This window comes from Amphiura filiformis, chromosome 6 (genome assembly GCF_039555335.1).
Source record: "Amphiura filiformis chromosome 6, Afil_fr2py, whole genome shotgun sequence".
Classification (NCBI taxonomy): Eukaryota; Metazoa; Echinodermata; class Ophiuroidea; order Amphilepidida; family Amphiuridae; genus Amphiura; species Amphiura filiformis.
This window is the reverse complement of record NC_092633.1, coordinates 64036022-64057116: the sequence shown is the minus strand read 5'-3', so window position 1 is coordinate 64057116 and position 21095 is coordinate 64036022. Positions and strand designations below refer to the sequence as shown.

The following is a 21095-nucleotide window of genomic DNA, read 5'->3' as shown; positions in this document are numbered from 1 at the left end:
TAATGTATTGTTTCATAAACCAGAAGAATATATTCCCTTTTGGCAAGAGAAGAACACTTTGTTGCACTCGAAATCTCCTTCGTTATATATTGCTGGATTAATAGCACATTATTAGCCATGCAAATTGACTGGCTCACAGGTACCTTACTTTGACGGCGCAAAGGCTGCCAAATACATTAGAAAGCCTACAACCACCTTCTAATTCAGATCTAAAACGAGAAACACTTGCTTCTATTCTGTCTTACCAAAGTAGTAAAACTGGAATTTCCCAGGTATGATTTTCACTAGACATATGGGAATTTCCAAGATCCAAAAATAGATATGATTGAATTTGTTTTTCTAATCAAAACGGGATTCCCAAAAATGTCTTTATGCATGATTACTTGAAAGGGGGTTCATTAAATTACTCAGGGCACACCCGGGAGGGCACATCACAATAGTTATTTGTGTATCCAATGAACTACGGTGAATTGCGGTATTATCTTGAGAATACGGTAGTAAATGTACGATGTACCTTTTTGATATAAATGGGCTGAAAAGTTGACGGGACAGCTGCAAACTGTCACAGGAAACGAGGCAGCAGAAATCTTGGGACAACTCATATTCACGGGGAAAGTCAATATAAAACTACTCACTTTATTGAACCTAGTGATTAAAATTGAAATTGAAAGATAACGGCTTTATGATACACGATGACAAATTTAGTTATCATTTAGACACAGTACATTGCTGAAGCTAAACGTGTTCTCAAAATTCGTAGAGTCGTAGTGAGCTGTAGTGGTAAAAGCAGACCATCAAATATGGCGGGCGAATTCGCTCTTAAGTTCTTGTTAGGATGTGTTCTCCTTCTTTGTGCAGGACATTCTGGATTCGCTCGTAACATCTACGATGGGTGAGTACTTTTACATTGTCTAACTCTATCTGGCTGAATGCCACGAAAGAAATTATTGTTGTTGCTGATGATGAAGATGGTGATGTTGTTGATATTGATGTTGATGTTGATGTTGATGATTATGTATTATTGCTGCAGATCACAAGTCATACGAATTACGTCGAGGGACCAAAGCGACATTGACTGGTTGAGAACATTTCACAACACTTACGAAGATAAGGTTAGAAACAAGTACTCGTTACATTTTTTCATTCTATAATCCTAACTACAGACAAGATAGGTACTCCTGAATAAGCCTGTCTCCAGCTAAAAACGCACTTATTAACAGCATTAATGATGAAAATAGTCATTATGTTTCCATCAAATTAGGCTGACTTATTATTCTAAATCATCTTATTTTGTGTGTTGTAAAGCAATGACCTAGATCTGTAGGGAAAATACCACTGAAATTACTGTGACTGAAGACTTTTGTGATAATTGTAAAAATGTAGAACATTGTTGTGTTGTGAGGATCCCAAAATAGATAATGTGATAGGCCTACGTTAAATTCCTATGGTGCAACTATTACTGTTTGTGATAAAACTTATCAGTATTACATGTACATGTATACTTGCAAGTCAGGTGGCAGAATTCTCATGTATAGATATGATATCCATACTTTCACCCACATTAATTGACCCAGCGTTTAGTCTTCAATTAAAGGATCTTTTAGCGACTGATGATTAACACCCTTTATTAGCCTGCAGTAATAGCATCCTTTGAATATTAACGTAATAAATGTAGTTTGAGCTCCTTTAAATATTTCAAGTTATTTTGGTAATACATACTATAACAGCTAACAAAGAAATATATATGTGTAATATGTGTCACGACACGAATGTGCACTGTGATGTGTTTCACTCGGACATGTGGATATTATAGTTGAAGATGGAGCCTCGCTTTAATATTAGTCATCGTCTGAAGTAAGGTTGAAATCGGCGTCTATTGGGTAAAATTTAATGATTTTCGAAATTAGTTTAAAAGGCACAAGCAATGAAATAGTCCCGGGAAATAGTTAACATTGCCTTTTGACGTGACCCAGCAGAACCTGGAACCTCTTGGAATCCGCAAGGGCGCCAGGAGCGTTCGAACACTTTGATTCCCGCTCCGTTGCAACATGTTATCCCCTTGCCCTCCAACATTGTGTCCAAGCGAGTTCCAGTGAAGTTGATGTGTAGAAGTTTGTCAAGTCTAAGCCTCAGGGTGTACCATTTGACTCTTTGAACAGGTTGCATTTATACTGGGTATTACAAATGTATGATGCTCCAAAATTCAACAATTTTGTGTTTTTGTGTTTTTATTTAGCTTGATTTTTGGCTGGAGCCTTCCCAAATTGTGAGCCGACCAGTGGATGTCCTTGTACCTAAATCAATGATTCGTGAGATACGAGGTGTACTGACAGGGAATGCCATGGATTTCAAAGTCAACATTGCTGATGTCCAGGGAGTGATTAATAAACAGTTTATGCGAATGGCAGGACGTAACAAACCTAGTGCTCTGAATGGCTTCGACTATTCCGTTTACCATCCTTACGATGAGGTTTCTTTTACTATTCATACTTTGCATATGATAAAACACACAAAACAAACAAAGAAACGCAATCAATAGTAAATACAAACAATAGCAACAAATTTATTAATACCATTATTAACTTAGATTATCCTATTGTTATATTGTTTGGTTTTGCTTTTTTCGCCTAAATGAAGTCGCCTAAAGATAATCCATGGAAATCAAGTAATAAGAAAAGTCCTGTTTTATTATATTATTAATAACAATTTGTAAGACCTTTGTTGCCATTTCTTACAGAACACCTTTATAACTTTCACTTAATACACCATCATACAAAATTACTTTTGATCATAGATTCGCCAATGGGTTATCGATATGGGAGCAGAACATGCTGATATTGTATCTCAATTCTTGGTGACAACCTCTTATGAGGGAAGAGAAATGAGAGGTCTAAAGGTAGGTAGGTCAAAACGCACAAATTCAAAATCAATCATTCAATGCACTACACGGTAAGAACACAAAATGTTTCGTAGAGCATGTAGAATGTATTGAACTAATGACACATTTCCCACCGAGATTGCCACTTGACATACAACACCAAGTTAGGTCATATCCATTTGTTTTATTAAATAATAATATTATTAACCACGTTTTCATGTATTAATTTTGCTACTTGTATCATTTTTAACTTAGATTTCGGTCAGTTCTGGACCTAATAAGAAGTCCATTTGGTTCGAGGGCGGTATTCACGCCAGAGAATGGGTTTCTCCCGCGACTGTCATGTATATTACAAACCAGGTATGTGTATAAAACAGGAGCGATTATAAAGTTAATTTTATTGTTTTTATTGTAATCGCAAAGTATACTTACCCAGTACTGGATCGCCCATATAGCCCTGCATATAGCATTGTAATGTTGCCTTTCCTGAAACCGGAATGTCTCGCATAATGAATCCTTTCATAGCTACTCGTATAGCCCCGCATATAGCATTGTTATGTTGTCTTTCCTGAAATCGGAATGTCTCGCATAATGAATCCTTTCATAGTTACTCCCCGTATAGCCCCGCATATAGCATTGTAATGTTGCCTTTCCTGAATCCGGAATGTCTCGCATAATGAATCCTTTCATAGCTACTCCCCGTATAGCCCCACATATAGCATTGTAATGTTGCCATTCCTAAAATCGGAATGTCTTGCATAATGAATCCTTTCATAGCTACTCCCCGATAGCCCCGCATATAGCATTGTAATGTTGCCTTTCCTGAAACCGGAATGTCTCGCATAATTAATCCTTTCATAGCTACTCCCCGTATAGCCCGCATACGAGTAGCATTGTAATGCTGTCTTTCCTGAAATTGGAATGTCTCGCATAATGAATCCTTTCATAGCTACTCCCCGTATAGCCCGCATACGAGTAGCATTGTAATGCTGTCTTTCCTGAAATTGGAATGTCTCGCATAATGAATCCTTTCATAGCTACTCCCCGTATAGCCCGCATACGAGTAGCATTGTAATGCTGTCTTTCCTGAAATTGGAATGTCTCGCATAATGAATCCTTTCATAGCTACTCCCCGTATAGCCCGCATACGAGTAGCATTGTAATGCTGTCTTTCCTGAAATTGGAATGTCTCGCATAATGAATCCTTTCATAGCTACTCCCCGTATAGCCCGCATACGAGTAGCATTGTAATGCTGTCTTTCCTGAAATTGGAATGTCTCGCATAATGAATCCTTTCATAGCTACTCCCCGTATAGCCCGCATACGAGTAGCATTGTAATACTGTCTTTCCTGAAATTGGAATGTCTCGCATAATGAATCCTTTCATAGCTACTCCCCGTATAGCCCGCATACGAGTAGCATTGTAATGCTGTCTTTCCTGAAATTGGAATGTCTCGCATAATGAATCCTTTCATAGCTACTCCCCGCATAGCCCCACATATAGCATTGTAATGTTGCCATTCCTAAAATCGGAATGTCTTGCATAATGAATCCTTTCATAGCTACTCCCCGATAGCCCCGCATATATCATTGTTATGTTATCTTTCCTGAAATCGGAATGTCTCGCATAATTAATCCTTTCATAGCTACTCCCCGTATAGCCCGCATACGAGTAGCATTGTAATGCTGTCTTTCCTGAAATTGGAATGTCTCGCATAATGAATCCTTTCATAGCTACTCCCCGTATAGCCCGCATACGAGTAGCATTGTAATGCTGTCTTTCCTGAAATCGGAATGTCTCGCATAATTAATCCTTTCATAGCTACTCCCCGTATAGCCCGCATACGAGTAGCATTGTAATGCTGTCTTTCCTGAAATTGGAATGTCTCGCATAATGAATCCTTTCATAGCTACTCCCCGTATAGCCCGCATACGAGTAGCATTGTAATGCTGTCTTTCCTGAAATTGGAATGTCTCGCATAATGAATCCTTTCATAGCTACTCCCCGTATAGCCCGCATACGAGTAGTATTGTAATGCAGTCTTTCCTGAAATTGGAATGTCTCGCATAATGAATCCTTTCATAGCTACTCCCCGTATAGCCCGCATACGAGTAGCATTGTAATGCTGTCTTTCCTGAAATCGGAATGTCTTGCATAATGAATCCTTTCATAGCTACTCCCCGTATAGCCCGCATATAGCATTGTAATGCTGTCTTTCCTGAAATCGGAATGTCTCGCATAATGAATCCTTTCATAGCTACTCCCCGTATAGCCCCGCATATAGCATTGTAATGCTGTCTTTCCTGAAATCGGAATGTCTTGCATAATGAAGCCTTTCATAGCTACTCCCCGTATAGCCCGCATATAGCATTGTAATGCTGTCTTTCCTGAAATCGGAATGTCTCGCATAATGAATCCTTTCATAGCTACTCCCCGTATAGCCCCGCATATAGCATTGTAATGCTGTCTTTCCTGAAATCGGAATGTCTTGCATAATGAATCCTTTCATAGCTACTCCTCGTATAGTCCCGCATATAGCATTGTTATGTTGTCTTTCCTGAAATCGGAATGTCTCGCATAATGAATCCTTTCATAGCTACTCCCCGTATAGCCCCACATATAGCATTGTAATGTTGTCTTTCCTGAAATCGGAATGTCTCGCATAATGAATCCTTTCATAGCTACTCCCCGTATAGCCCAGTAATATAGCATCGTAATGTTGTCTTTCCTGAAATCGGAATGTCTCGCATAATGAATCCTTTCATAGCTACTCCCCGTATACCCCCGCAATATAGCATCGTAATGTTGTCTTTCCTGAAATCGGAATATCTCGCATAATGAATCCTTTCATAGCTACTCCCCGTATACCCCCGCAATATAGCATCGTAATGTTGTCTTTCCTGAAATCGGAATATCTCGCATAATGATATAGCTACTCCCCGATAGCCCCGCATATAACATTGTAATGTTGTCTTTCCTGAAATCGGAATGTCTCGCATAATGAATCCTTTCATAGCTACTCCTCGTATAGCCCCGCATATAGCATTGTTATGTTGTCTTTCCTAAAATCGGAATGTCTCGCATAATGAATCCTTTCATAGCTACTCCCCGTATAGCCCCGCATATGGCATTGTAAAGTTGTCTTTCCTGAAATCGGAATATCTCGCATAATGAATCCTTTCATAGCTACTACTCGTATAGCCCCGCATATAGCATTGTAAAGTTGTCTTTCCTGAAATCGGAATGTCTCGCATAATGAATCCTTTCATGGCTACTCCGTTATTTACCGTAATAAACCTGTTGTGCATAATTTAAAACTGGTTGCTCATACAATATTATTTGTTTAATTTTTAAACACTATAAAAAAACAGAAGATATGTGTACTAGTTTTTTGGTTTTTGTGTGTGTATATTTACTTTGTTTCGATTAGCTATTATTTGCTGGACATATGTCATACGTAGTATCATTATTCTTTTTTAAATTATCATCTCCAGTTGGTTACTGACTACAAAGCTAATGAACAACGGGTAGTGGACATCTTGAATAACTATGACATTTACATTGTCCCATCGCTTAATGTAGACGGCTATGTATACACCTGGCAAACTGTAAGTCTTGTATTGGGGAATAATTGGTTTTGAACCAAAGAAGTTTTTGGTTAAATTATCATAAGTTTTAATTAACAGTAACAGATTAAGGAGAAGTTTATCAGTGGCTCAAAATGATCAATTTCGGGAATTAGAATTTATCGGGCGGGACGTAAGTAAAGTTTGTTGACATATTTTTTCAGAGAAGTGTTAGTAAAATTCATCATTTTCCAGTTTTTATTATATAAGCACTGTTTGGTAGTGAATTTCATATACTGATCTCTGCAATGTAAACATTGTAACATTGACAATGGTGATGTATTGTCTCCAATGCAGGAGAGATTGTGGCGGAAAACTAGGGCACCTCAGCCTGCCGAATATGGCGGCTGCGTTGGAGTCGATGGTAATAGAAACTGGCCCTACGAGTGGGGAGGTAGGTATAAAATGAAAGTTCCGTTGGAAGATAAATAGAAATATCAAGAAACCAAACAGGTGTGACTAGTTTGCACTATGTTTTGTTACCCGCCAAGGGTAACACATCGAATTGTGCTAGTTCATTCAGTTCATTGATTGTGACCTATTTTGCCGTGTTTCCTTTGTAACAATTTTTTTTGGATTGGTAGGAAATATTCATTAAAATTAGAGGGTGTTTTCTTTTTTTAGCTGCATGGAGCCCAAATGTTCACCGTCGACCTTTTCACCAATAAATCCAGACAGATAGGTCGTCATGCATCGTTGATCAAACTGAATATTTTCTGAATCCTTCTTATCAAACATGAATTTTGGCCCCTGTATAAACTTTGACCATGGATACCTGGGAACTGTATGGCGCCTACTAGTATTAGGTTCTTCATCTACACCTTAGACTATCATTTGAAACATAAAAATATGATACCCAAGTTTACGCTTAGAGCGACATTTACTACTTGTCTATGGAATAGAAGAACGCTTGATTTGAAAATAATAATTTGCTACTTTGGAATATGTAAAATGGCAGGCCTATCCCTCATATACAAACATTGGTACATATTGAAAGAAGTGTAAAAAGCGAAGATATAGAATGAGAGGACTTCTATCTCCTCAGTCACGTCAAACGTAGCTACGTCAAACTATTCATAACAGCGGACTGACAATGAAGATTTCTAACATACATTTGTGCGAACTGTTATGCATGTGCTGCAGATATGTGGACGTGCTCCACATCTGAGAGATTTCATAAGCCTTATGTTTCTGTGACTTAATTGGAATCCTTATGATATTATCAATGAACAGGTAAGGGAGCCAGTCCATGGAGCTGCTCCAATACTTTCCGTGGTCCAAACCCTCTGTCGGAAGTAGAAATGAAGGGATTGACAGACTATGCTTTGGCTCGGGCTAAAGAACAGGAGTTTCGTCTTTTTATCGATTGGCATAGTTACTCACAGCTATACCTGGCACCATGGTCTTATGATATGAACGCAGAGCTACCACCAGAATCTCCGGATCAGGTAAACATATCATTAGGATAAATATGTTGTCCAAAATGTGTTTACCTCTCTCGTTTAAGTCAAGAGTACAGGATTAATCAATGGTGAGAAAAAAATGAATTAGGAATTCGATATCGTTTCTGAAACTATTACCTAATAATAAATTGCAGCTAGAAAGTCATATACAAAATTGTTTATAACCTCGACGAAACTTGAGGTCTTCAATCATATAATTGTAACCATTGGCCTTTTCAGATGGCAGCAGCTGACGCAGCGGTGACTGCCATTAAAGCAGTTCATGGTATGGATTATGTGTATGGGCCTTCTGCAAGACTTTTATGTGAGTATTAAGAAATACAAGGTTTAGTCGTGCAAGTATAACACCGACTACTGAGAGACTAACTGAAGCACACTGCTAGGAGCTTGAGAAGGTTAACTGCTAACGTTTGTTTTTTGATCGATTACAAAAATTAATTTTTGTCATATAAAGAAATTGTGTCTGGCGTGAATTACACTACAGTTTTTATTCTTAGGGCTCTTTGACTTCTTCAAATGATTTTTGTAATGATAGAGTGAATCCTCTGGCCCTCTATAATTACGCACAAAAGATCGAGTCCCCTTAAAGTGGTGAACTTTTTTTGTGCCTCAAGCATGCAGTTTTAGCCGCGGCGTCTACCTCATGAATTGATTATATTTATACCGATATTATAATAAACAAAATAATACATGTACGAATTCCAATTATATATTATACGTTGGTTTGATTATTCTAGATGAAGCATCTGGCAACAGCAAAGACTGGGGATTCAAAGGACTTGGCGCTAAGTATTCTTACGTGGTAGAGTTGCGCGACGATGGAGAATATGGCTTTCTGCTACCTGAAGATCAAATCATACCGTGTGCTGAGGAAAATTATGCAGCCGCTTTGGCTTTGGCCGAGTTCATTCATTCAAATGACCCATAATTGCAAACTGACGGTATATTAAATAATTTAAGACCTATAGTTATAAGCAGTTCATCATTCTGGTCATCCTGTGGCGGTACTTTCATCTAAAATGAATACAAAGAAATAAAACGATAATCTTTCAATAGCTGGGTGGCGTATGCGACTTTATCCGCAGCTGAAACGTCGAAGTATATACACTTATATCGCTGATTAGCCAATCTATAAGCTTCTTCATAACAAGTGATGGGATATTCGTGGGTTCGAATCCCATGCTGGCACATTCCCTTGCTTTTTTCAAGTTGAGTTGTGTGCCGGTTCGGATTTTTTGTTCATTTGTTGTCTTGTTTGAATGATTATAACACTTTGGGTTGGTAAACTGTTCTTTCTTTAAATAAACATTATTTAAAAAAAATTCCCGTCGATCATGCCACTGTTTTTCCGTGTGTTCTTTCTTTCTCACCTTTAAATCACACAAACAAATAAATGAGCCGAATACAATTCTAGTTTATCGTCACGTTGTTTCGTTATTGATAATCAGCAGCCTCGACCTTTTTTCCAGTCAAAATCGTCAAGGAGTCACACTGACGCAGTTTGCGGGATATTTGAAAGAGACAAATCATAACAACTGCATTTTGACCGGATCGACACAGGGCCGGATTTACCTTTTTTGGGGCCCTGGGCCAGGCCAAAATTTGGAGGCCCCAAACGCATCGTGTAGAAGGCATTATGCACTAAAGTGGTCAAGTTTGGAGATTCTACAAGGATGTTTGCGCGCGAAGCGCGAAAAAAATTTCAATTTTAGACTGTTTCGTCCCAATTGAAGGTGAATGTTGCTATATTACAGGCCAGTGCGCGCGAAGCGCTCAAAAGTTTGCAATTTTTGTAGGCTATTTTGGCCCAAAACATGGTGTTTTTCGGCTAAAATGGAAGATGTACACTGCACAGGGCAATTTTGGGGGCCCTGTGCCCGGGCCCATCTGGCCCTATGGTATATCCGGCCCTGGATCGACAGCCTCTCCCTTCCCCCCTTTCCTATCAAAATGGATATTTTGGCATCAGAAGAAAGCCATTATTTTCCTTATAATCCTGGTGAAATTTTAGAGGCCTAATAACATGAATAAAATATATTTCGTTTTATAGATGTTGTGACCAAAAAGTAATAGCCTCATCCCCAATTGTGGTGTACCATCAGTGATGGTGTACCATCACACATACTATGGGACATTGTGAAACATGTTTTTACTTCTAATATCATATCAAAACTTGGGAATTGGATCCGCATTTTAGTACAGGCCTCAATATGACGTACTAAACAAAAAACGAAAAACAAAATACGAAAAAATCTGATCGCCTACTTAAAAAACAGAATGATTATGTAAAAATTCCTCTTGGGTCGCACAATATACATCTCCATTATTTCCTAAAACTTTAAAAACTACATTGTCAACAAATATCAGGAGAGTAAACTAAATACAACGGTCAGGTCCTGAGTTCAACTCTAATATACCACTGATTGTTCTTTCAATCCCCCGCCGGGCCCCCTGTTTCGTCTTTGCAAATCAGTCCACTTTTTTTAAAAATTTAGACCAACAATTTTTCCTTGTATTTTTGCATTTTTATTGAGTATTTTACATCAACTTGAAAACACCTGCTCCAATTAGAATCTCCCACAATTTCCTAGATATGTCTTAGTGTCTATATCACTTAAAGGAAGGTGACCTGATATATTTGGAAAATCAAATTCTTTAAAACTTACGTATAACATAAAATGTCATCCCTTTCAAGCACTCATGCAAAAAGAACATGTAAATGTTTTTTGTAAATGTGACTAATTCCTAATGGAATTACCGACATTTATACAGCGTGATATTGGTAGTCTACAGTGTTTTTATTAATGATAATCATCATGATCTTGTAATATATTGATTTCAAGTGAAATGCCCTATTGTGCTCATAAACATATTGAAATTAGAAGTTCCAACTCAGTGTATTTCCGAAGATATCATCAAAAAACTGCCTAATTAGTCTCAATATTTCAGACTATAAAATTCGACATTTTTTTGATGATTTCTTCGGAAATATATCGATTTGGAACGTCAAATTTCAATATGTTTATGAGAAAAATATGAGCTTTCATCTGATACCAGCATTTTGATGAGGTACCGGTAAAGTGGGGGATGAGATTGTCAATCAGGTTACCCACCTTAATATAATCTGTTGTATAGACTTAGTACATAATCTGCGAACACTTTTTCTGCCGTTATTTTAACCACTTATGGAATTTTACCTCATAATATTATTTCTACAAACATTTTTCAAACTTCAACTAATAACGAGAGCGTAAATTGATTTAATTTAAATTTAGAATTAAGTATGTTATCACTCGTCGACTCTATAGTGCAAATTTCCTATAAGAACTGAATCTTACATATATTATTTCGGTGAATACATTCCTTTGTTCTTTGATCGGTATTGTATTCTTATCATTGGTGTTAATTGAAACAAAAGCCATTCTGAGTTACAAACAGCCCAGCTAGTACTACACATTGGCCATATCGAGTTTCCGTGAATATCAACAATCCAAGATTACATGTCGGGAATATTGTTTAGACTGCAAAGGACGCGCCATTCTGTTTTAAGGTCGGTGTTAAACAAATCAGGTAACTTCAATCGCGGTGACGAATTTGTTCTGGGTTTACCAGTGACCATAACAACGTAGTATCACTATTAAAGTCGTTGGTCACTTGGAGGAAAGGTAAAACCCTTAAATCAGTGAATCGGAAGAAATGGCCTTATAGGATCGTGGGATCAGTAGCGTAGGCAGGATTTTGTCTTAAATAATTTATCCATAGTCATTTCGAGACTGCCGACAATATAGCAGGGTCTATAAAATGTGCACCTTGTGTCAGATCTACGTCGTTGCAACCTAATTTTGGTTCATTGTGTGAAGTCAAGATGGATACCTTAAATTGTGGGTAAGTCTACAACTGAATTCCATTGTGCCTTTTAATGTGACAATTATGGCCTCATTAGTAGTGTCATTAATTAAGCTTTGCTACTAATTATTAATAAACTCTAAAACATGTTCTACTTTGTTTCGGCGAGTATATTGTTAGGGTTTCGGGGGTTATACCAGGGAAGTGCCACTTTCCTGGTTATACCATAGCCGAAGGAAGTGGATGGGATGGAGGACACCCACTTTTATTTCCATAGGGGACGACCGATGGAAGAAAATAAAATGCCATGTGTGCGTCTTCCCTTTAACTTGCCATTGTTTGGTCTTTTTTTTTTACCAAAATGGGCTAAAATTGCACATTTTTGTTCTCTTTGCGTGCACTGGCCTATCAATCAGCAGCTATCAGCATGATCAGCAACAGCAAAATTCACCTTCTTTTGATCAATATTCTCCCGCATTAGCAAAATATGCCCCCCCCCCCCCTGGCGTGTCTGGCAGTAGAGAGGTATTAACCGTATTTGCCAGAACGGGTTAGATTGAGTTAGGTTAATAGGTTTAGGGTTAGGTAACGTACTTAGGGCTTCCGGCAAATACGGTCATCGTCACTTTCCTGGGTCTAAAACAAATGTGAATTCAGGGAAGACCCGGTCCCGCTCTTGAAAAAAAGGGGGCGGACGGAAATGACGAATTTGTGGGCGATTAACCAAAAATGTTACTTCTACGGGCGCGTAATTAAGGCGTGCCGAATTTTTTTTTTTAAGGGGGGAGGCTCAACTTAAGAAACGACGCAACTTGAGAGAGCAAAAAGTGGGGGCCTGGGCCAAATTTTGACAAGCCATATCTCCAAAACCGCTTGGAGTTGAGCATTCATTTTTTCCATGTGTTCATTATGCTCATAGAGGTATGCTAGAAATGATTTTCAGCAAAATTTGAGTGGATGACCACTGACCAACCAACCCATTTTGTTGATGTGGTTGGAATGACATATTATGTGAGTAGGCAAACCTAACTGATGTTTTTAAAGCAAAGTCATCGAGTCCCAAAGCCAGAAATGTTGTCCAAGAACATATTTTCAACATACCTGAAGTTGATGGTGGGGCAAAATGTCTGACATTGGTTTTCAGGGGGGTCAAAATGTACAAAAAATGTACAATTGGAGTTTTGCATGGGTAATATCTCAGGTTAAAAGTATTGTAATAGGCTCAATATGGGATAAGAGTAATGTCCTACCAAAGGGCTCTGATTGGCAAAAAAATGGACCATAAAATTATTTTTTGGAGTTCTGACCCCCCGAAGTTGGTCCTGGATGGACGAAGTTGCATTTTGAGGGCCCTATATGTTTTAAAGTAAAGGAGTCAAAAGTTTTCTGATGCCAGATTTGAATTCTACACAAAAAAGTACCCCAGGATACATACTTTTCAAAGTTGTTGGGGTTCTCTTTATACATTTATGGACCTCCAAACATCGTCGTTCGCGTTGCGACACATTTTTTACGCTGACCCCCCTAAATTTCAAATTGATGCCACGGGAAAACAAAATGGAGTATGAAGCTCAAATTTTCAGGATTTTACTTTCTCATTAATATCTACCACCACACAGAAAAAGAAAAAAATTGAAGAGGTGCTGCGGTGCACATCCCTGGAGTTGACATGGAATGGCTCTGCGGAGAGTCGCCCAATAAATGACACAAATTTACACGGGCATGCAAAGTGGTAATTGGAGAGCATTTTAAATACGTTTGATCGAACAAATTTGTGTGCGGTCTGACACACATCTTGCGACCTTTGTATTAAATCATTTAAAAAAATCGAAATTAACTCTATGCAAGTGCAACTAGTTAATTAATTCGAAAGCACATTGACATTGAAATTTAAGGGTCATTCAAAATATTATGTTTCCGACGTCATAAGGCCCGTAAACTAAAAAAAATCAGGGTAAAGACAGGTAGCTATAGACCAGGTTGGATGTAAGAATTTTATATTCACTTAGTGCTCTAGTGATGTTGATCAAAGACTTTTTTGTGGGAGTACAGAAATATTGAACACGGCAACAACTTATACTCTAGCAAAAAATGATGGCAACATACTTCTCTCGCTCAATTCAAAATGTAGTCTTAAAACTCATTTTTTCCAACATGCTTTCCCTGATTCTTAAGGTTTTTTGTGTTTCACTGTGTGTCCTTTTTTTTTGTTTTCGCGCCCTGAGATCTTTTTGATGAATTTTGCGCGGTAGAAATGCGCTCCATTATTATTATTATTTATTATTATAGTAACCTGTGTTATAATTGATAAGGCAAAAACGTTTGTTTCCAATATAACGGTTGCCTGAAAACCTAAATGTGAATATTTTGAGTCGGGATTTATGGTAACATATGCCTAAAATCACAAATGTTTTGAAATCAGTACAGAGGTCGAGTTTCTACAGGAAGATCATTTAAAACAAACAAACAAACAAACAAACAAACAAACAAACAAACAGAGTAGGTTAGATATAGAAATTGAAAGTTTTAGGAAAATTAATTTGATATTTAGGGATTTTATAATGAAATTTGATATTTCATAATGTAATTTGATATTTAGGGATTTCATATCAAATTAATTAGATATTTAGGGATTTCATAAGATATAATGAGAACAAAATATTTTGAAATGTGAACAAATTTTAATCTTGAAATATATTGTCATCATTTTTTGCTTGAAATGTAATTTTTCTGGATAAAATGAAATGCTGTAAAAATTACTCAAAAAAAGAAAATGCGCGCGGCCTACAGGAAACAAATAGAGTTTTGATGAAAACGATGTTAATACGAGTTCAAAATACCCTTTCATGACAGACTATTGAATTGAATATTTCAACAAGCGCCCGAACACTCAGTTTCCACAAGATAACACTCACTTGATCTTGTTTCATCTGTGCAGGCAACAAAAGTGTTACAAAATTCTCCGATCAAGAAGAATCTCAACAACTGAACAAGAAACAAGAAACCTTCTCGAGCGAGTAAGTATAGCCTGCATATTTTCACCGATGCAATTTATTATGCTACACTCTCAGAAAAAAAGGTGCTTCTTAGAACCTTTTTTGTCCTGTATTTAGAACCCTAAGCAGTAATAAGGTTCTAAAAAGAACCTTAAAAGGTTCTATAAAGAACCTTAAAGATTTGAATAGGCCTGGGAACATTCTAATTCATTCATTCAGGGACTCATCACAAAGTTAAGAAAGGTAAAACGTAGTATTAACCCTTTTGGTACTAAAAATCATTTTCTTGGATAAAAACCTTTTTTCTGTTCTACTAAGAACCCTTTGAGGGTTCTTTCTTTAAGATTCTTTAAAGGTTCTTCAAGCTTAAGGTTCTACAAAGAACCTTTTTCTTGGCTACACAACCTTTTTTGGTTCTACAAAGAACCCAACTGAAACCCAATGGGGTTCTTTGTGCATAACTCGCAAACGCAAAATCGGAAACAACTGAAATTTTGGAAATAAGCTTTTTTCGTGGATATCTACTGAAAAATGTCATAAAAAGAGTCCACTAGGATCACGAAATCCTCCTTTAAATAGGTCGATAGAGCTCAGTTGACATGGTCGAAATACTAGAATTATTTGTTTTTCATTACACATAATGAAAATTTGAGCGGTTGTTGCACAACCGGTGTTAGGAAGGTCTTTGTTCATTTGCTATCTACTGGAGATAGCATCATCTATGCATAAGTCAAGTTTTACATTTTTGTTCTATACATTTAAACTCCATGCATCACGTAACGTATTATTCTCTTTCTACATCTTCTACTACAAGTCCCGTTCATAAATTTCATCTCCATATTATAGTCTCATCACATCCCACGAAATTCTTTGGGTATTATTTTGGGTATATTATTGTATGGGTGCATGCCGAACAAGTCTTGTTTAAAATGTAAAACTATTCCAATGCAACAGATCAATATGTTTCAGGAATATGATGCATAGCTAAGACCAAATGTCTTTCAAAAATACTGCTCATTACAAGGAATAACTTACCCATTTTAACATTTCCAAGAATTACCAATTATTCACATAATACAGTCATGTCTACAGTGGAATTCACCACGACCTTTGCAGGACTTAAACCCCATTAAAAGCTATTAAACCAAGATAACACTCATTGAAAACACCTCAACTATGTTAAATCAGATCTTCTCTGGTTAAATCCACACTACACATGTTTCTGTTTTACCTGTGCGGTATTGCAATGAGCTGGTATTATAGTTTCAGTTGGGTAACCGATTATAAAGCAAACGCAAGGTAACAATACTATGTGGGCCTTTGTTTACGAAACGAGACAATAGTGTGCATATTGTTAACCAGCATTCTTGAAAATGAGAAACATAATGGTTGTAGACTTAACACGGTTTGGAAATAATTTCTTCATATTTTTTGGTGTTATCTGTCGTTTACATAACCTTCCTAAAACACCAAAGTGCGAATATTTCCAAACACCTAAATTAGCTAAAAATTTAGGACATGTTACAAAACTATATTTTCAAGAATTTCAGAGAATACTTTAAATATTGGCCAGTTATTTTTCACACAGTGACGTTAACTAGGCAATGGCCTATTACCTATAACATATATGTTATAGGTAATAGGCCATTGCCTAGTTAACGTCACACTAAAACACCAAAGTGCGAATATTTCCAAACATCTAAATTTGCTAAAAATTTAGGACATGTTACAAAACTATATTTTCTAGAATTTCAGAGAATACTTTAAATATTGGCCGGTTATTTTTCACACAGTGACGTTAACTAGGCAATGGCCTATACTTCTAACATACACTATTTGTAGAGGTCACGCGTCAATGGTGAGAGCACTCTGTATTGTGTATAGGAAAACGGACAGTAACTGCAGTATGAATAAGTTTGATGAAATATTTTAACATTTCTATATAGGATTTAATTGCCGCTGTCAAAGAAGGGAATATTGATGAAGTGAGAACTTTGATTCAACTCGGCGGCGATGTCAACACCACGGAGGTAAAAATAGTAACTATCCCCTAGTTATTTGAAATTTGCATTAAAAAGTATTTTAAAAAGTAGTAAAAATATTAGAAACATCTTCTGTCATACAGGAACTAAGAGCAATTTGACTTTACAACAACATACATGATCAAATATACACGTGTTTCATCAGGCGCGTCAGTAACCAGCCTATTCGTCCCGAAAGGGAAATATTCCCTGACACCACTCTCGGCTTATAGTGCTTACGACTTTAAGTAGACAATTTTCGAAAAAGATTTGTCTGCACAAATATAAAATATCGTATAAGGTTCAAACTAAAATAATCAATGCAGCAATTATTGTTTTATTATAACTGATGCACTCAAAAGGTATATGGTGGATAATTACTTCGCACAAGTGCATTCGTCAAGATAGGTATTGCATTTACCTCTCGAGCCTATATGGCTCTCCACGGTCTCGTGCGATTATCGAGTTATCCTTATCACAAATTGAGACTTTGACACAGAGACATTCGGAGTGCAATGCGCAAATTGTTCAATACTTCAAATGTTGTACATTATACTTTTCATTTTCTTTATTCAGGATGGATGTAGTCTTCTGATGTTAGCTATTATGTACGGTCACTCATTCATCGCACAGCTCTTAGTCAACACTGGCGCAGATGTTACCTATCCAATCTTTAAGGTAGGCCCTACACACATCTACATCATAAACATTTTAAAATTTCAAGACATATAAAGGTTTATTAAAACAAGCAAGATTGAAGAAAAGGAAAGAAGGAAGGAAGGAAGGAATTTGAGGAAAGAATGAAGGAAGGGGGAAAGAAGGGCAAAGAGGAAGGAAGAATATACTTCTACTTCTATCATGTCCATACTTCTACTTCTGTACTCGATAGGATCCACATGTGGATGTATAGCCGAGGGACTTTGTCCATGAGCGGTCGTCAGATATATAACGTATAAAAATAGAATAGAGCGTAAAATGGGTAAAATCGTCTTAAATATTTTGCATTCCAAATGTATCACAAAAATTTACTTGCTTTTGATTATGTATTTATATAATCATTTTATTTTATGAAGATAAGTGGGGACGGTGAGGTACGTAAGACAGCGTTAGATTATGCTGCAGAACACAACATGGATTGCGTACATGAACTGATTGAGAGACGGATGCTAGCTAACAAGGTTGGTTCGTGTCCATAACAAGGGTCAGTCAAAATGTTATGCATCAACTGTCGTAACTTTTAAGTAAAGTTCCGAATATTGTAGCTTCTTCAGACATTGCATGGTCATACACTGGAGTGTCCCCAAAACTGAAAGAAGATTTGTACTACATATATCAGCTTAAATTATGTTATGTTACTAATTATAACTGAAATAGACATCAATAGACGCAGACAAACAAAGGGAAAGATTGCCAGCCCAATAAAAAACCTATAGTTTTAGCCTAAAACTACTTTTACCATCATCTTCTTTTACTGGAATGTCTGACGACCTTTTAGCATAGAAATCGGGCAGTTTACTCTGTCTCCATGCTGAAAGTTAAAACATGAAGACACCCATTTAACTTTTTATAACATTTTATCTTTATATCATTTCAAATCATCTATTTTCCATGAATTATAGTATTGCAAGTTCAATTCAATGCGGTCTATTTAAGCTTCTGTTTTTCTGTATCTGATGCATTAAATCCGAGTTTCCTTCTTTACTTCGCTAACAAAAAAAAAAGATAAGACCCAAGTTGATAATCGTGCAAACTATAAAAGGGCTACCATTTACAGAGGCATGCAGACATATGAGGGTTGAGGTAAAACATTTTAATGACCCTCGTATAGCTCTCGTATGATTGTATTTCTGTAGGCCTATAATATATTCATAGATATGGCACTCATGCATGGGGTATGTTTATTGGGGGTGGGGTGTAGGGGGGGGGGGTGTTAAAATGAGAATATTCATGCATAGAAATCCAGTGCATGGAAAGTCTACGTTGGTAGCACAAAAGTCAAGCAAAAGAATTGCTTGTTCCATTCACTCGATTGTTTCATGTGACGGAGTGCAGGGTTGTGGTCGATCGGTGGGTTTGGTGTGGTTATGGGTGGGTGGGTGGTGGTGGTGATGGTGGTGGTGGTGATGGTGGTGGTGGTGGTGGTGGGGGGGGGTTGTGCTCCAATGCCAGTCATTGTTGCGGGATATGTCTTTGAGTAAGAATAACTTCTGACTGTAAACTATTCATATAGTAGGCCTACGTATGCCTATAAATTGTATGTGGGCCCTATATGTTTGGTGAGTGTGGTATGTTTATGCGACTTACAACCTATTCAAATTATTTCCAATTTTCAATAAAAACAACAACAATCCATTACTTCCATAAATAATCCTGTTTCTTAATTCTTATTTTTGCGCTTAACATTCGTTATCAATATTTTAGAACATTCAAATGGCAGTGGAGGATGGTAATTCAAGATTGACCAAGAGCTTATTGGAACAAGATGCCGATATTAACACACCGGTATGTATAACATAAATTGACCAAGAGCTTATTGGAACAAGATACCGATATTAACACACCGGTATGTATAATATAAATTGACCAAGAGCTTATTGGAACAAGATACCGATATTAACACACCGGTATGTATCATATAAATTGACCAAGAGTTTATTGGAGCAAGATGCCGATATTAACACATCGGTATGTATAATATAAATTGACCAAGAGCTTATTGGAACAAGATGCCGATATTAACACACCGGTATGTATAATATAAATTGACCAAGAGCTTATTGGAACAAGATGCCGATATTAACACATCGGTATGTATAATATAAATTGACCAAGAGCTTATTGGAACAAGATGCCGATATTAACACACCGGTATGTATAATATAAATTGACCAAGAGCTTATTGGAACAAGATGCCGATATTAACACATCGGTATGTATAATATAAATTGACCAAGAGCTTATTGGAACAAGATGCCGATATTAACACACCGGTATGTATAATATAAATTGACCAAGAGCTTATTGGAACAAGATGCCGATATTAACACACCAGTATCTATAATATAAATTGACCAAGAGCTTATTGGAACAAGATGCCGATATTAACACACCAGTATGTATAATATAAATTGACCAAGAGCTTATTGGAACAAGATGCCGATATTAACACACCAGTATCTATAATATAAATTGACCAAGAGCTTATTGGAACAAGATGCCCATATTAACACACCAGTATGTATAATATAAATTAACCAAGAGCTTATTGGAACAAGATGCCGATATTAACACACCGGTATGTATAATATAAATTGACCAAGAGCTTATTGGAACAAGATGCCGATATTAACACACCAGTATCTATAATATAAATTGACCAAGAGCTTATTGGAACAAGATGCCGATATTAACACACCGGTATGTATAATATAAATTGACCAAGAGCTTATTGGAACAAGATGCCGATATTAACACACCGGTATGTATAATATAAATTGACCAAGAGCTTATTGAACAAGATGCCGATATTAACACATCGGTATGTATAATATAAATTGACCAAGAGCTTATTGGAACAAGATGCCGATATTAACACACCGGTATGTATAATATAAATTGACCAAGAGCTTATTGGAACAAGATGCCGATATTAACACACCGGTATCTATAATATAAATTGACCAAGAGCTTATTGGAACAAGATGCCGATATTAACACACCGGTATGTATAATATAAATTGACCAAGAGCTTATTGGAACAAGATGCCGATATTAACACAACGGTATGTATAATATAAATTGACCAAGAGCTTATTGGAACAAGATGCCGATATTAACACACCGGTATGTATAATATAAATTGACCAAGAGCTTATTGGAACAAGATGCCGCTATTAACACACCGGTATCTATAATATAAATTGACCAAGAGCTTATTGGAACAAGATGCCGATATTAACACACCGGTATGTATAATATAAATTGACCAAGAGCTTATTGGAACAAGATGCCGATATTAACACACCGGTATGTATAATATAAATTGACTAAGAGCTTATTGGAACAAGATGCCGATATTAACACATCGGTATGTACAATATAAATTGACCAAGAGCTTATTGGAACAAGATGCCGATATTAACACACCGGTATGTATAATATAAATTGACCAAGAGCTTATTGGAACAAGATGCCGATATTAACACACCGGTATGTATAATATAAATTGACTAAGAGCTTATTGGAACAAGATGCCGATATTAAC

General features: G+C 36.9%; 2 protein-coding genes across 2 annotated transcripts; both read left to right on the top strand.

Annotated features, from left to right (window-relative positions):
• The first annotated feature begins 780 nt into the window (after positions 1–780).
• Positions 781–9023, top strand: LOC140154309 (carboxypeptidase B-like). The gene is made up of 10 exons (XM_072176883.1): positions 781–892; positions 1031–1112; positions 2237–2470; positions 2795–2896; positions 3134–3238; positions 6374–6487; positions 6803–6899; positions 7739–7953; positions 8188–8272; positions 8706–9023. The coding sequence occupies exons 1-10, from the start codon at positions 801–803 to the stop codon at positions 8894–8896; spliced, it is 1317 nt and encodes a 438-aa protein (XP_072032984.1). The 5' UTR covers positions 781–800; the 3' UTR covers positions 8897–9023.
• A 2389-nt stretch (positions 9024–11412) lies between these two features.
• LOC140154701 (uncharacterized) lies at positions 11413–19348 on the top strand. Its single transcript, XM_072177268.1, has 6 exons — positions 11413–11853; positions 14753–14831; positions 16757–16840; positions 17408–17509; positions 17905–18009; positions 19253–19348. Exons 1-6 carry the CDS (start codon positions 11834–11836, stop codon positions 19346–19348), a joined length of 486 nt encoding a protein of 161 aa, XP_072033369.1. The 5' UTR covers positions 11413–11833.
• Positions 19349–21095: the final 1747 nt, after the last annotated feature.

Coding starts and splice junctions, on each gene's coding strand:
- LOC140154309 (XM_072176883.1), top strand. CDS start 801: ATGGCGGGCGAATTCGCTCTTAAGTTCTTGTTAGGATGTGTTCTCCTT. Junction 893..1,030: donor GCTCGTAACATCTACGATGG/GTGAGTACTTTT, acceptor TTATTGCTGCAG/ATCACAAGTCATACGAATTA. Junction 6,488..6,802: donor ATGTATACACCTGGCAAACT/GTAAGTCTTGTA, acceptor TCTCCAATGCAG/GAGAGATTGTGGCGGAAAAC.
- LOC140154701 (XM_072177268.1), top strand. CDS start 11,834: ATGGATACCTTAAATTGTGG. Junction 17,510..17,904: donor TTACCTATCCAATCTTTAAG/GTAGGCCCTACA, acceptor TATTTTATGAAG/ATAAGTGGGGACGGTGAGGT. Junction 18,010..19,252: donor GACGGATGCTAGCTAACAAG/GTTGGTTCGTGT, acceptor TCAATATTTTAG/AACATTCAAATGGCAGTGGA.